General features: G+C 58.4%; 1 protein-coding gene across 1 annotated transcript in view; it reads right to left on the minus strand.

Annotated features, from left to right (window-relative positions):
• EPB41L1 (erythrocyte membrane protein band 4.1 like 1) overlaps window positions 1–13,114 on the minus strand; it is a 63,002-nt gene that overhangs the window by 20,877 nt on the left and 29,011 nt on the right. The window contains 13 exon segments of the mRNA XM_033074961.1: window positions 995–1,030; window positions 1,516–1,664; window positions 2,031–2,206; window positions 2,357–2,454; window positions 3,119–3,271; window positions 3,510–3,600; window positions 3,690–3,723; window positions 3,726–3,904; window positions 4,064–4,139; window positions 4,814–4,856; window positions 4,934–5,038; window positions 7,136–7,300; window positions 7,864–8,054. Of these exon segments, the coding sequence (XP_032930852.1) occupies window positions 995–1,030; window positions 1,516–1,664; window positions 2,031–2,206; window positions 2,357–2,454; window positions 3,119–3,271; window positions 3,510–3,600; window positions 3,690–3,723; window positions 3,726–3,904; window positions 4,064–4,139; window positions 4,814–4,856; window positions 4,934–5,038; window positions 7,136–7,300; window positions 7,864–8,037 (1,479 nt within the window). The 5' untranslated portion in view covers window positions 8,038–8,054.

Consider the following 13,114-nt stretch of genomic DNA (forward strand, 5'->3'; position numbering starts at 1 on the left):
TCCTGACATCCAAAAGGAGGCCCCCAAACACCTCCTCGGCAACAAAGCAGAGACCCATGAGAGTCCCAGGAAAAGCCCCACCATTTTCCAAGATGCTGAAGGCTCAGCAGATCTCAGGAAAGCTCCCGCCCTGGCCTCGCATGTCCGAGCTGAGGGGGTTCAGGTGTGCCCACCTCTGGGCTGGGCGCAGCACATGCACATGCAGCGGGCAAGCAATGAGGCAGGTCGGGGTTGGGGCTGGTGCCCACCCCCGGTGGGGCTGCACAGGGAGCCTGGGTGCTGCCTGTGTGGACAACCCCATCCCCTGGCTGTGCTTGCTCCCATTGGCAGCTCCAGCTGGGATCTCTGCTCACAGAGGAGATCCCTCAGGGAGCAGCCCTGGATTTGAGGCCAGGCCTAATCATTCCTCATGGGGCCAGGACAGGCACAGTTTGTGCAGGGAGGGCTCAGCCTCCCTCTCTGCTCAGCCCCTCTCAGGGTGGGCAGGCACAGGGCTGGTGTCAGTGTTGGTCCCCCCAGGCAGCTCAGAGCCTCTCGGCCCCTGTGGGGTGAGATGGCAGCCACAGTGCTTGGAGAGCCCCAGCCCAGCTCTCAGGGGGCTGCAGGAGAGCTGGGCAGTGGGGGGAGGAGGCAGTTTGGGTCAGGCAGGAGCAGAGCGTGGGTTGGGTGCCAGCAGAACGATGGGACCATGTCCACAGGAGACACAAGGTGAGGACATGGCGGGGTCAGGAACATGAGCAGAAGCCAGGTCATCCCAATGGACCAGGGGCTCTCCTGCCCTTGCTCACAGGCACGATCAGAACCACCCTACTTAGTGGGATAGAAGATGCCACAGCTGATCCCCAGCTGTCTATTCCTCGGGCTCCTCCAACGCCCAACCCCCAGCCCGGTGCATCTTGTATTCCAGTAAATAGGGTGACAGACGGACTTGTTCTGGGAAGGATGGACAATATGATGCACCAATGAGGACTAAGATACTCCAGAGACAGAATACCTCCTGCTTGTGCCTGGGGGTTGTTTCGTGCTCCGGCTGGCAGCAAAGAGAGGGTTAAAAGTAACCAGCAGGGTCAGTTGAGGGCACTTGTCACAAACACCACAGTTAAGTTGATAGGCTGGTAGGGACCCCACCTCCCCTCCCAGCATGGGGCTGAAATGGGCTAGGACAGCCCAGGGACCAGGGCAGGAGGGGGTGGGCTGTGCCCAGGCAGCGCTGGGCACTGATGCACTCAGCCCGTCCCCATCACCACCCCTGTCCCAGAACTGGGCTGCTCCCAAGTCCAGCCCTGCCTGTGAATGAGTCTTGAGACCATCTGGAAGGCTCTGGGGAATCCAACTAAAGCTGAACCCCTGCCACAGCCCCACTTCCACCAGTGGGGCCAAGAGCCTGAGCCACAGCTGACACTGACAGGGCTGCAGTAACCCTACCCCGAGGTGAGCCTTCCTGCCTGTGCCCAAGCCCTGCCTGTTTACCCCTACCCCTCCACCCCCACCCTCTTCTGCCCACCTCAGCTGTACCTTCAGCTCCTTGATCTTCGTTGGGGTGGTCACCTCCTCATCCTCCGTCTCAGAGCGTCTCCTGCTGCCAAACTCACCATCCTCATCTTGCTTCTCACCCTCAGGCCCGGCATCGTGGTTCTCACTCACAGAGGCTGGGCGCGAGAACTCTGCCCAGGAGGGACAGCCGGGTCACCCCAGCCTTTCCACCCTGCCCCTGTCCCACCCCCCTGTCCCTGCCAGCTCTGACAGCCAGGCCACCCCTGCCCCAGACCCCTGCTCCTGCCCCAGCCCCCCTGCCCCTGCCCCACTGCCCCTGGTGGTCTCAGGGGTCCCAAGGCACAGGGGAGGGAGCGATGTTCCCCTGAGCTGCCTGACCCCAGCTCTACCGTGTCCCATGCACAGTCTGAGCTACCCCTTGGGGTGGGGACAGCCTTCAGAAGGAAGCTTGATGCTGCTGTGACCCTGCCCAGCCAAGGGGCATCTTCCCCTCTTCCTGCAGGTAGAGCAGTGTCCCCTGTCACAGGGGGCCGTACCTCCATCCAGGCTGCGGGACATGGTGTAGCGTTTGCTGGAGGAGCGCTCAAAGAAGGGTGCGGGGCGGTCGATGAGGGCGCTGGCCTGACGTGTCTGTGCCTGCGTGCGCCCGCTGTACCGAAACTTGGAGCCCATCACCAGGAAGCCCTTGGGGGGTGGCTCTGGGGACACCAGCCTAGGGGTCACAGCATGAGAGGGTGTCAGCGAGCCCCAGTCAGGCCCCCTGGCACTGCACTCCCCCATGTGCATCCACTGCAGCACAAGCAGGAACATGTCTGCCACCCAGGAAAGGAGGCCTGGAGAAGGCCTAGGGAAGGTTTCTCACCTGAAGAAAGTGTGGTGCTCTATGCAGACCTTCCAGAGCCGCTTGGCTGAGCGGTGGTTGGGCAGCTTGAAGCCAATGGTGCTCTCAAACTGTTCGTACTTGGGGGAGACAGAGACAGGCTGTTAAAGGCATATCCTGCCCTGGGGGACATGCCAGGACCTTGCCAAGGTCCTCAGGTTCCTCTGGCAGAAGCTGTGACCATGCAAAAGACCCTCAAAAATCTTCAAATTCATGCTGGGATGGTCCATACCCAGTACCATGCCCAGCAGGGTGATGGGATACACCCCACACTTCTGGCCTAAGCACTTTCCTCAGCTGTAAATGACTTTTCAGTGCAAGATAAATGTCCTCAAGAAACAAAAAGCTTTTACATCTGTTTTGGTCTGAGGGCATCACTCCCGGGTGTGCTGTCCTTGCCCTCCAGCCTGCTGGAACATGTGGGTGGAAATGCATTCTCCCACCATAAATGAGTGAAAACCTTGTGAAGATGTGACAAAAACGGCCCTCAACCCCCACTACTGGGCAAGCTCCCTATACTAGCAGGGTCACAGTGTCTGTGAGGGATGGGACCCTAGGGTCCCTCAGCTGCTGAAGTCACGAGAGAACATGAAAGAAAATCCATGTCACAGGAAATGTGTTCTCTTGGCCAGCATGGTCATAAACATGCGATCCTTGGAGCAGAGGCTGGAGCCAGGTGAGGAAATCCTCACCATCAGCCTCAATCCCTCAGGACATGGGGCTGCACCGGCACCTGGCACCCACCTCCCCTGGGCGGATCTTGATGTAGAAGTTGCTCCTCTTGTAGGAAATCTTGAGGATCTTGGGCCAGGCGAAGCGGTTGATGCGCAGCCGGTCCCTGTAGATGAGGAGGCCATTGGCGCACACGCCCAGCATGATGTCGATGCCCTCTGAGTCCTGGAGGAGGCATGGGGACAGGAAGGGACAGGTCAGCAGCTTGGCAAAAGCCAGCCTGGGCAGCAGGGCCACATCCTTCCTGCAGAGTGTTGCAGGGCCCTGGCTGGCAGAGGGAACACTGATCTCTGGAGCTTCTCTGGTGCTACCCAAAGGCATGCCAGGAGCCTTCCCTGTGGGAGGAAGGTGGGCAGGAGCAGGCTGGCAAGGGGCAGCACTCTGGCAGCCCCCAGCCCCGTACCTTGGCATGGTGCAGGTCCACCCCGTACATGGAGAGCTTCTTGGCATTCTCCAGGAAGTGGATCTCTGCTTCCCCAGGGGTCATTCCCCTGCAGGGAGACAGAGAGGGTGACACGTGGCTGGGCGCCCCAAGGGCATGGGGCAGCTGTGCTGTGCTGTCTCCCCCCCTCGGGGCTCACCGTAGGTCTTGTGCAGCTCCATGATGCGCTCCTCAGCTCCCGTGTCTGGTTGGGGGCAAAGCGCAGCTCACTCACATAATTGCCCACGTGCTCCTCGGTGTCATGGTCACCCAGCTCAGCCTGCACGGCGTAGGAGCCCAGCAGGGCATGGGTGACGAAGGAGCAGGGCAAGCGCCCTGTGATGATGTCAGCACGGAGCTGCAGGCACAGGTAGTATCTGCAGGGGCACACAGTCAGAGTGGGGCAGGGGAACAGGCTGGGGTTCCCCAAGAAGGAATCTGGTGCCCCCCAGGGCAGGCTGAGGATCTTCAGGAAGAAGACTTGTGCACCCCTCAGCAGTCTGGGGCTCCCTGGGAAGGAGGCCTGTGGTCCTCACCTGGTGATGTCCTCTGTGAGCTGGGCAGGGTCTGGAGGGTAGAACTTCACAGTGAAGGCAAAGTTCCAGGGTCCGCCTGGGGAGAGGAGAGAGCAGTTCAGGACAGCACCCATGGGGCTGCACACAGGGCACAGGAGCATCCATGTGTCCACTGAGGATCCTGCTGCTCCCTCCAATCCTTGAACAGGGCAGGGACAAGGGGGCTCCAGAGGCTGCCAGGGGCACAGCCCTTGGGACTCCAGCACAACTTGCTGAGTCCTCCCCAAAGAGCTGGGGACAGCAAAGCATCACAACTTGCAGGAAGCCACAAGCTCAGTGCCCCATCCAAAGCCTCCTGTGTCCCAGAAGGTGACACCTTGGGCAACAGCCCTTCTGCCATACCAGCAAGGCAACACCATGGCAAATGTGCCCCAGGATCTGTCCCAGCAAGGTCCCCTCACTCTCCCCACAATCCCCGTCCCCGCTGCACGTGGCAGGAGTTGCCCAGAGTGGCACCAAGTCTCAGCCAGCTCTCCAGTGGCACAGACGGGGTCCTTTGTCCCCCTGCCTCTCACGAGTAAGAGAAAAGGTGGATAACGAGCAGCTGAACAAGCAACAGTGTCCCTGTCCCGAGGCCAGCTGCCAAAGGTCCCCTCCATCCAGGGCAGGTGAGGAGGTGACCTGCCACAGGACAGCCACACTGAACCATCCAGTAACCCCATGGGACACCCCATGGGACACCCATGGCTGAGAACCTTCCCAGGCACTTACTGCGGATCTGCTTCTTGATCTCCTTGGAGGGGTCCAGCCAGTTCTGCAATGAGGAGACAGCAGGTCAGGAGGGCCCCCACCTTGGAGGGGGTGGCTTGCAGAGGGGCCCCCCGTGCTTACCTTCTGGCTGTCTGAATCACAGAACGTGAGGCCAAAGTAGTCCTTCTCCAGGAGGTTGAGGTGCTCGCACACCATGTCAAAGAGCACCTGGCCTCGGGCATGTTTCTGTGGGAAACATGGACAGGCTGATGGTCAGCTGGCCCCTTGGGCTCCTGGACACCCTCCAGGTAACCACCAAACACCAATAAACACCAAAACCATGCTCTCACCCAGCATGGGCTTCACCACAGCCCAGCCTTGCAGCCCCAGAATCACCTGTGTTTTCCTAAAGTGGTGCCAAAGGGTGTCCTGGGCTGCAGAGATGAGGTACCACTGTGGGGACACCCAGGTCCCAGGGCTGCAGGGATGGGCCCCTGGTGCCAGTGGTGGCTGGATCCCCAAGCACAGCATAACAAGAGCCACCAGGAGCTAGTGGAGTGATGGAGAGCACCCTTGGTATCAAAGAATCCCAGAATGGTTTGGGCAGGAAGGGACCTTAAAGATTGTCCAGTTCCACCTCTCTGCCATGGGGAGACACTTTCCACCAGACCAGGCTGCTCCAAGTCCCATCCAACCTGGCCTTGACTTCAGGTATGCTTATTAAATTCCCTTGAATTTTCCTTCATTACCAGTCACACCAAGGGCCAGGCTTACTAATGGCTGTGGAAGAACAGCCCTTCCCAAGTGTACATGTCCCCTATATCCAGCCTGGCAGCTCCCATCTCTCCTCTCCAGCATTTCCAGCAGGTGCCTCCAGGACAGCAACCCAGGGCACCAAGCAGCACACTGTGGACTCCTGCTGTCCTCCAAAGCTTTTCCAGCAGCTGCCATCACTCTTCCTGGGTCTCCTCCCACCTTCTGACCTGGGTTTGAAGGCAGGAGCTCAACCCTGGCATGTGCTGGGGTGTCACACTGAACAATTTTACTCCCCTGTTGGATTTTTACTGAATTAAGGTTTAATTAAAGCACATGGACAAGGCACAACTATTCCAACAGGGTCTGCCAGAAAGGAAAAAGAAATGCGGCACCACCATTCCTACCCCAAACCCTTTCCCCTGTGTTCCAGGTGGCTTTTTTAAAGAACAGCTGACTGCATCCTTGGGTGACATGGTGAGGGGCATTGCTCTGCTCTGCTCTGCCAGCACCTGGGACCTGAGATTCTTCTGCCATCCCAGTTTGGTTGGCCAATGCTCTGGGGAAAGCCATGGAAAGGATGACTCTGCCAGGGCTCGTGAGCCCCTAGGATGCTCTGCTCCTTTCCTTCTCAGGAATATTTTCATCCTGGTGCCAAACCATCTTTCCACAGCTTTGCGACCAATTTTACTGCTGAAGTGACAGCCAGGGCTTCTGGAGCACAGGGACCAAAGCCTTGCTCCTGTGTCATGGGCAGGGGCCAGACCCCCCAGCCAGCCTTGGGGTGCTCCCTGCTCCTACCCTTCCTCCGTTCATCAGTCCCAGGCAGTCAAGACCTGGGGCAGGCTGCACCCACCAGATCTGCTCTATGCTGCCAGCAAACACCCGGTGCCACTGGGTGGCTAGAGCCAGGGCAAAGGCCTCAGATCCCTGAGGTTCAGGCTCCTGAACAACCTCAGTTTTTCATTTCCAAGCAAAATTGTGAGTCCTGAAAAATGTCCCTTCCTCCCTCCCAGCTCATGGTGAGGGTTGGAGCAGCACTGCCTTCCTAGCATGGGAACAGGAGACAGCAGCAAGTGCTGGAGATGGGAACAGGGGTTCCTGGGATGTCCTTCTGCTCCCTGCTGCCTTGCTCCCCTGGCAGGTCCACCAGAACCTTCCACAAACACCAGCCCCAACTCCTGAGTCTATCCTGGGTGCTCCCCACCTGTCCTGGAAGAGAGAGGTGCCTGTGTTGATGGTGGCCGAAGCAGCCCTGCAGCATCTCGCAGTGCTCAGGTGGCCACTGCCAGGTGTGTGTCCCCTCCGTCCCACCCTGCAGCCACTGACAGGTGCCTGAACAGCCAGGCAGAGCTCTATCCCCAACCATTAAGTTTCTGACTTAGGCCCTGTTTTCTCTTATGAGTAGCTGCCAAATTTGTTTTCACTGCAAGGGTCTTTCTTTCCGGATTTCTAACTAATTTTGAAATTTCAGCTTTAATGGCTATTTCCATGGGTATTTCTCTGGAAGAGTCCTGTCCTTGAGGATCCTCTGGAGTGGGCAGGGTCCCTTCCTTGGGGCCAGCACAGGCCCCCAAAGCTGGGACTCACCTCCACCTCGCACTCGTACTCGGACGCATCAAGCAGGGTCACCCTGCACAGGGCACTCTTCACTTTCTTGGTGGTTTTCTGGGGTGATTTCTGGGTCTTGCTGGGAGTTGTTTTGTCAGAGAGTCCATCGGTCTCACTGTAGTCCTTATCCTCCATGTCTGTACCCTGGAGCAGGGACACACAGAGGGTTACCTGGCACCGCTGTCAGAGGCACACACGGGCAGAGGGGGAAGGCTCTGCACAGCAAAGCAGGGCAGCTGGGGAGGGGCAGTTCCACCAGCCCACACTGCCAGCATAGCCGAGTTCCCTGGAAAACGGACAGCTGGGGTCAGTTCAGCACCCAAATCCTCCCTGCCCAAGCAGCAGCTCAGCTCCCCAGCAGCTCCACGGCCAACACCGGCTGCAGCCGGGGCTCCCAGCCCGGCCTGGCCAGCTCAGCTGGGGACATGGCACCACTGCCCAAGCTCTCCCGGTGCCCGCCGGCAGGGCCATTCCCCGCTGGCACCACACAGCTCCCACAGGCCTATCCTGCCTGCCAGGAGCTGTTCGAGCAGCAGGGGCAGCGGCAGAGCCCCCCCAGCCCCGCCTCAGGAGCTCCTCTCGGGGATGTGCCCCGAGGGCCGTGCCCGCCTCACTGCGCTCCCCACCACGGCCAGCAGCGAACGATGGCACGTCCCCCCCATCCTGTGCTGCTGTCCCCTCTCACGGCCCCGGCCCTCACCACTCACCGGCTCCATGTTTCGGGTGTCGGGCTGTGCCCCGATCTTCTCATGGGGGTCGGTGTCACGTCCGGCGGGGCTGGGCGCGGCCGTGGGGCCCTGGGCCGCCGCCTCCAGCTGCTGCTGCGGAGCCTCTTCCTGAGCGTTCCTCACCTCAGAGCCGGGGCCTGTCTCCGTTGTCATGACCGCCGGTCACCGCGCTGGTCACCGCACCCGGGGGAGAGACACGAACTGTCACAGGGGCGGGGGTTGCTGCCCGGAGCCCCGGCTGCGATGCCCTGGCTACTCGGGGAGGCTAGGACAGGCTTGGATCACAGGCCTGCCTCACACGGATCCACTGCCAGAGTCTGACTCCCTGTCCACTGACAAATGCACTGCCAGAGCCCAAATGCCTGTCCACTCACAGATCCACTGCCAGACTGACTCCCTGTCTGTGCCATGAGGTGGCTTTGCAAGGGGTGATGGCAGCAGCACAGGACACCAAGATTTCATACTCTGAGCTGGAGGACAAGAGCCAGCAGTGGGGAGGGACACCAGTGACGGGGACCCACCATGGACAGGGGCTCACCACGGGCAAGGGCACAGGCTCATGCCCCATCTCTGCAGAGCAGTGGGGCTGCCCTGACCTGCTGCTCCACACCCCTGCACCAGCTGGAACCTCCACTTGGGGTTTTCTAGGAGTGAGAGGAAAAGCCAGGCTGTGAGTCAGGAGAAAGGCTGCACTGACACAGGAAATGGCAAACAGGGACAGCTCCACAGCTTGCATCCGGGCTGACTGGTTTGCTCCCCTCTGGCCACCCCAGCAGCAGCAGGACGCTGGGTTCCCACGGCCAGCCTGGGACCCTGTGGATTCCTGCCTCCAGCCCCAGCTGCCTGAAAAAACAAACCCAGGGCCAGGAACAGGGACTTTCCATGCTGGGATGCTCAGCATTGTGTTTTTGGAACCTTTTATGCCCAACGGAGCATGGGCTAGCAAGGTGTCCCAGGAGGGTCCATACTCCACAGGTCATAGAGCACCCTTTGACCATCACCCACTCTCCACTCAGGCTGCTCAGGTCCTGCCAGCTCCCACCAGGCCATGTCCAGCTGTGCAGCATCTGCTGGCATCATCATCCCCGAGTCTGACAGCTGTGGCTGCACAAGGTGACTCAGTTGGAACATCTGTGACCCTGTGGTCACATCACCTACCCTTCCCACAGAGCAGCCCCACCAGGAGCCCTGGGCATTGCTTGCAGATCCTGTTCCAATTCCAAACTCTGCTGTGGGCAGGGACACCTTCCACTATCCCAGGTTGCTCCAAGCCCTGCCCAACCTGGCCTTGGACACTCACAGGGATCCAGGGACAGCCACAGCTTCTCTGGCCAACCTGTGCCAGGGCCTCAGCACCCTTATAGGGAAAAAACTTCTCTCTGGTATCCCATCTAACCCTGACCTCTGGCAGTGGGAAGCCATTCCCCCTTGTCCTGGCGCTCCATCCCGTGCCCCAGTCCTTCTCCAGTTCTCCTGGAGCCCCTTTAGGCACTGGAAGGGGCTCTGAGGTCTCCCTGGAGCCTTCTCTTCTCCAGGTGAACACCCCCAGCTCTCCCAGCCTGTCCCAGAGGTGAGGGGCTACAGCCCTTGGAGCGTCTTTGTGGCCTCCTCTGGACTCACTCCAGCAGCTGCACATCCTTCTTCTGTTGGGTCCCCAGAGCTGGAGGCAGCTCTGCAGGTGGGGTCTCACCTGAGTGGGTAGAGGGGCAGAATCCCCCCCTCACCTCTGCCCACACTGTGGGATCAGCCCAGCCCAGTTTTTGGGCTGCCAGTGCCTATGGCCAGGTTGCATCCATTTTGTCACCACCAGCACCCCCAAGTCCTGTCACACCCAGCCCCCAGCCTGTGCTGGTACTGGAGCTGTCCTGGGCCAGTTGCAGTGTAGGAGACTGTATGAGGCTGTAAGAGGTGATGGTGGGCTGGATGGTTGGGACAAGCAGAGAGGTCTCCATAGGCTGGTCTTTGAACTTTGGGTTTATTGCAAAAGCGCATGGGTAAAGAGGGCCCTGCCAGCAGCTGCCAGTCGCAGCTCAGAGCAGGACAGAAAGAGAGTGGGGGGTAGTAAGAGTTTAGAGGGCTACAAGTTGTAAGAGGTAAGAGGGTGGTAAGAGAGGGAAGTAAGAGGTAAGAGAAAGCTAAGAGTAGGAACTAAGAGCAAGAAGTAAGAGAGCGAGTTTCCCGTTGCAATACAATAAATCTTCTTCTGTGCTGAATATTCTAATTTCCACTAACCAACCTAATACAAGATACAAATCTTATAGCATTTACATTACCATACTGTGTTACACTTTAAACTACTCTTTGGACCCCTTCTGCCAAGCTAGCAGGGTCTTCTCTGACCTTTGGACCTGCACTCCAGCAGAAGGCATTGTTCAATCAGAGGGGGATTACTTTCAGCCAGCCATCCTATTGTCTTCTAGTTATTTAGTAACTAAGGTTTGGTATCTCAAAAATATCTTTCATTTCAATCTCGCTTATGGTTTCCATATTCTCAGAATCTTTTGCTAGGCAATCATATTTATAGGGTTTTCCTGATTCATCTTTCCCAACATTGCAGGACCTTGCACTTGGACTGGTTGAACTTCCTGAGGTTCATATAAGCCCCCTACTCCAGCTTGAATGCCCCAGGACCCTCTGGATGGCCCATCCCTGGTGGATCCACTGCACTGCTCAGGCTCAGCTCAGTGTCACCCCCAGATTGTTACAAATAAACCCATTCCACACCGCAGCTCCTGTCCCACTGCTGCCCTTCAGGTGTCCTTAGCAGTGGGAAGACGTGAAACCTTCCCAGGAAAATGACTAAAACTGGCTCTGGGGGTGGAGGGAATGGAGAGGAGGTGACGGACAAGACAGGGAGTCAAGCCTACGCCTTCCGCCGGATTTGCAGCCAGGAGATCCTGGGAACATTACCCTCCTGTGCCTGTGCTGGCTGTGTGGTCACCACAGAGGCCTCAGCTCACACCCAAAGGCCCAGGATTTCATCCCCTTGTCCCAGGGCCACATTCTTCTGGCCATGACAGGCTGGACAACCCCCTCTGTGCAGCATCAGCTCCTCCTGACAGACTTCACTGCTCGGCCAAGGTCACCAGGAGCTTTCAGAGGTCACCAGTGGTTTGTTTTTTCCACAGAGGAAATAGGGCTGCTGTTTTTCCATTGCAAATTCAAGCTCGCTCCCAGCCCCTGTGTGGATCATTCCCAAGAACTTCCGCTTGCATCTCAGTGTGTGAATTTTTAATCAACGTGAAATCTCTAAAATGACAACTCATCACTTTGGGCCAAAAACATGCTGACTTTTTCACTTGACATTTCTAAACTTTCTTCCAAACTACTTTTTCCCTGCAGTGATCCCTGAGGAAATGAGGGCTTTTTTTAAGGGTAGTCAGCTGGGAATTCATCCCACCTCACTTCTGCACCTTGAGCTCCAGTTCAAACCTTTTGCTGATGGATAGAGCCTGATCCCAGGTGGCAGAGCTTTCCTAAGGGAGCCTGGCAAATCCTCAGGGACTATGTCCCTGCTCCCAGGGCAGGGAATCCCTCAGTCTCTGGCCTTGCAGCCATGCTGGGGAGGCTCTGGTCCCTACACAGGGTCATTGCTGGGGACCAAGAGCTGTTTGAGGGAGCCAGGGCTGGCAGGGGCAGCAGCCCTGGGCACGGCCCCACTGCAGCTGAGCCCTGCAGCTGCACAGCCCTGACAGAGGGACCGCACTGGCACTGCCATGCTCCTGGGCACAGCCACAAGGGCTGCATTCAGGAGCTGTTCCCAGCCTGCCCTGGGGCTGTCTGGGGAGGCTGGGGCTCCAGCACTGCCACTCACCCTGGTGCTGCTTCAACCAAGGCTCAGCCCCAGCCTAGCAGCACCAAGCCCCTGGGGACATTGGAACCTGCAGTGGGATGCTGACACCCTTCCTAGCAGCCTGGTTACCTGCACTCACCTGTACTTGGGGCTGTAGGAGAAGGACACCGAAGCCCACATGACCCCCAGCACTCTCTGTGCCCGGCTGGGGATGCTCAGCACCTTGGGGACACCTGCAGGCTCTGCAGGAACCTGAGCAGCACTAATGGTGCAACCTGTCCCAGCCCCTTGTCCCTCTTTTTTTTCCATGGCCTTTCCCAGGGCCCTCAAGAGCTGCAGAATGAGATGTGGCTCCGGGAGCAGCTCTGCTGTGGGCAGGGCTGTTCCTGATGGGAGGGGGCAGCACAGCACACGCAGGGAGCAGCAGCCATGGAGCCCTGCCCATCCCACAGCACCTTCCCTGGGCAAACTCAGCTCCTACTGCCCTAGCAGAGACCCCAGAGTGGAGGCCACGGGTTCAGAAAGGACACAGGTCCCAGAGTGCTGCCAAAGGGACAATTTCACTGAAATATCTGCTGTCACAAACCTGTAAAAGAGGTTTACACCACAACTGCAGTGACCTTGGTGGAGTTCTAAAAGTTCTTTCTTTCTAAATACTTTGTACAGCAGGAGCAGGACCCCATCCCACTGGGCACCAGCCTTCCCAGCATCCAGCCTTGCTTCTGCCTGTCCCACTGGAGAAAATCCCGTGATGAGGCTGTCGGAGGCAGTGGGCACAGAACCCCAGACCCTGCCCTGTGCAGGGCAGTGGCCAAAGGGCTACTCCTGGCACCCACAGGCCCTGGTGCCCCATGCCTAGTTTTCAGCAATGGCAAGTTTTCAGCACAAGCCCAGTTTCCAGGGCTGACTCACTCCTGCTGCAGCTGGAGCCCAGGGCCAGGGAACGTTCTCCTCAGGGGAGAGGGCTGGAACTGAATGGAGTTCCAGGCTACCGAAACAGGCATGTGGGAATGGTGACTGCAAAGGAAGCCTTAGCAGGATCAGAGGCAGACCTGCTTGTCATGCCTGGAATCTCCTCCCATCATTTCCCTGCCTGCTCCTCCTCCCCTTGGTGTTTTCCTCCTCCTTCCCCTTCAAGCCAGAACGTGGATTTCCCAGATGCTTTGCCCCAGTACATCCCAACTCCAGCCTCTGCAGTGCTCCTCTCCCAGAGCCTTCCCTTCCCTGGAGCCTGTTGTCCCCCTCCCCTGCCCAGCCACTCCTGGCTGCTGGGCTGGTTTCCAAGGCTGAGCATCCCCCTTTTCTCCTGGGCTCCTCCTTACACCACTCACTCCCTGTGGAGGCTCTGCCCATCCATGAGGTTTCACCTCCAGAGCATCTCGGTCACAGCAGGCAGCAGCCCTTGCTGAGTGCCCAAACGGGGCTCCAGTGGGGAGC

Source organism: Catharus ustulatus, chromosome 17, assembly GCF_009819885.2.
Source record: "Catharus ustulatus isolate bCatUst1 chromosome 17, bCatUst1.pri.v2, whole genome shotgun sequence".
Lineage (NCBI taxonomy): Eukaryota > Metazoa > Chordata > Aves > Passeriformes > Turdidae > Catharus > Catharus ustulatus.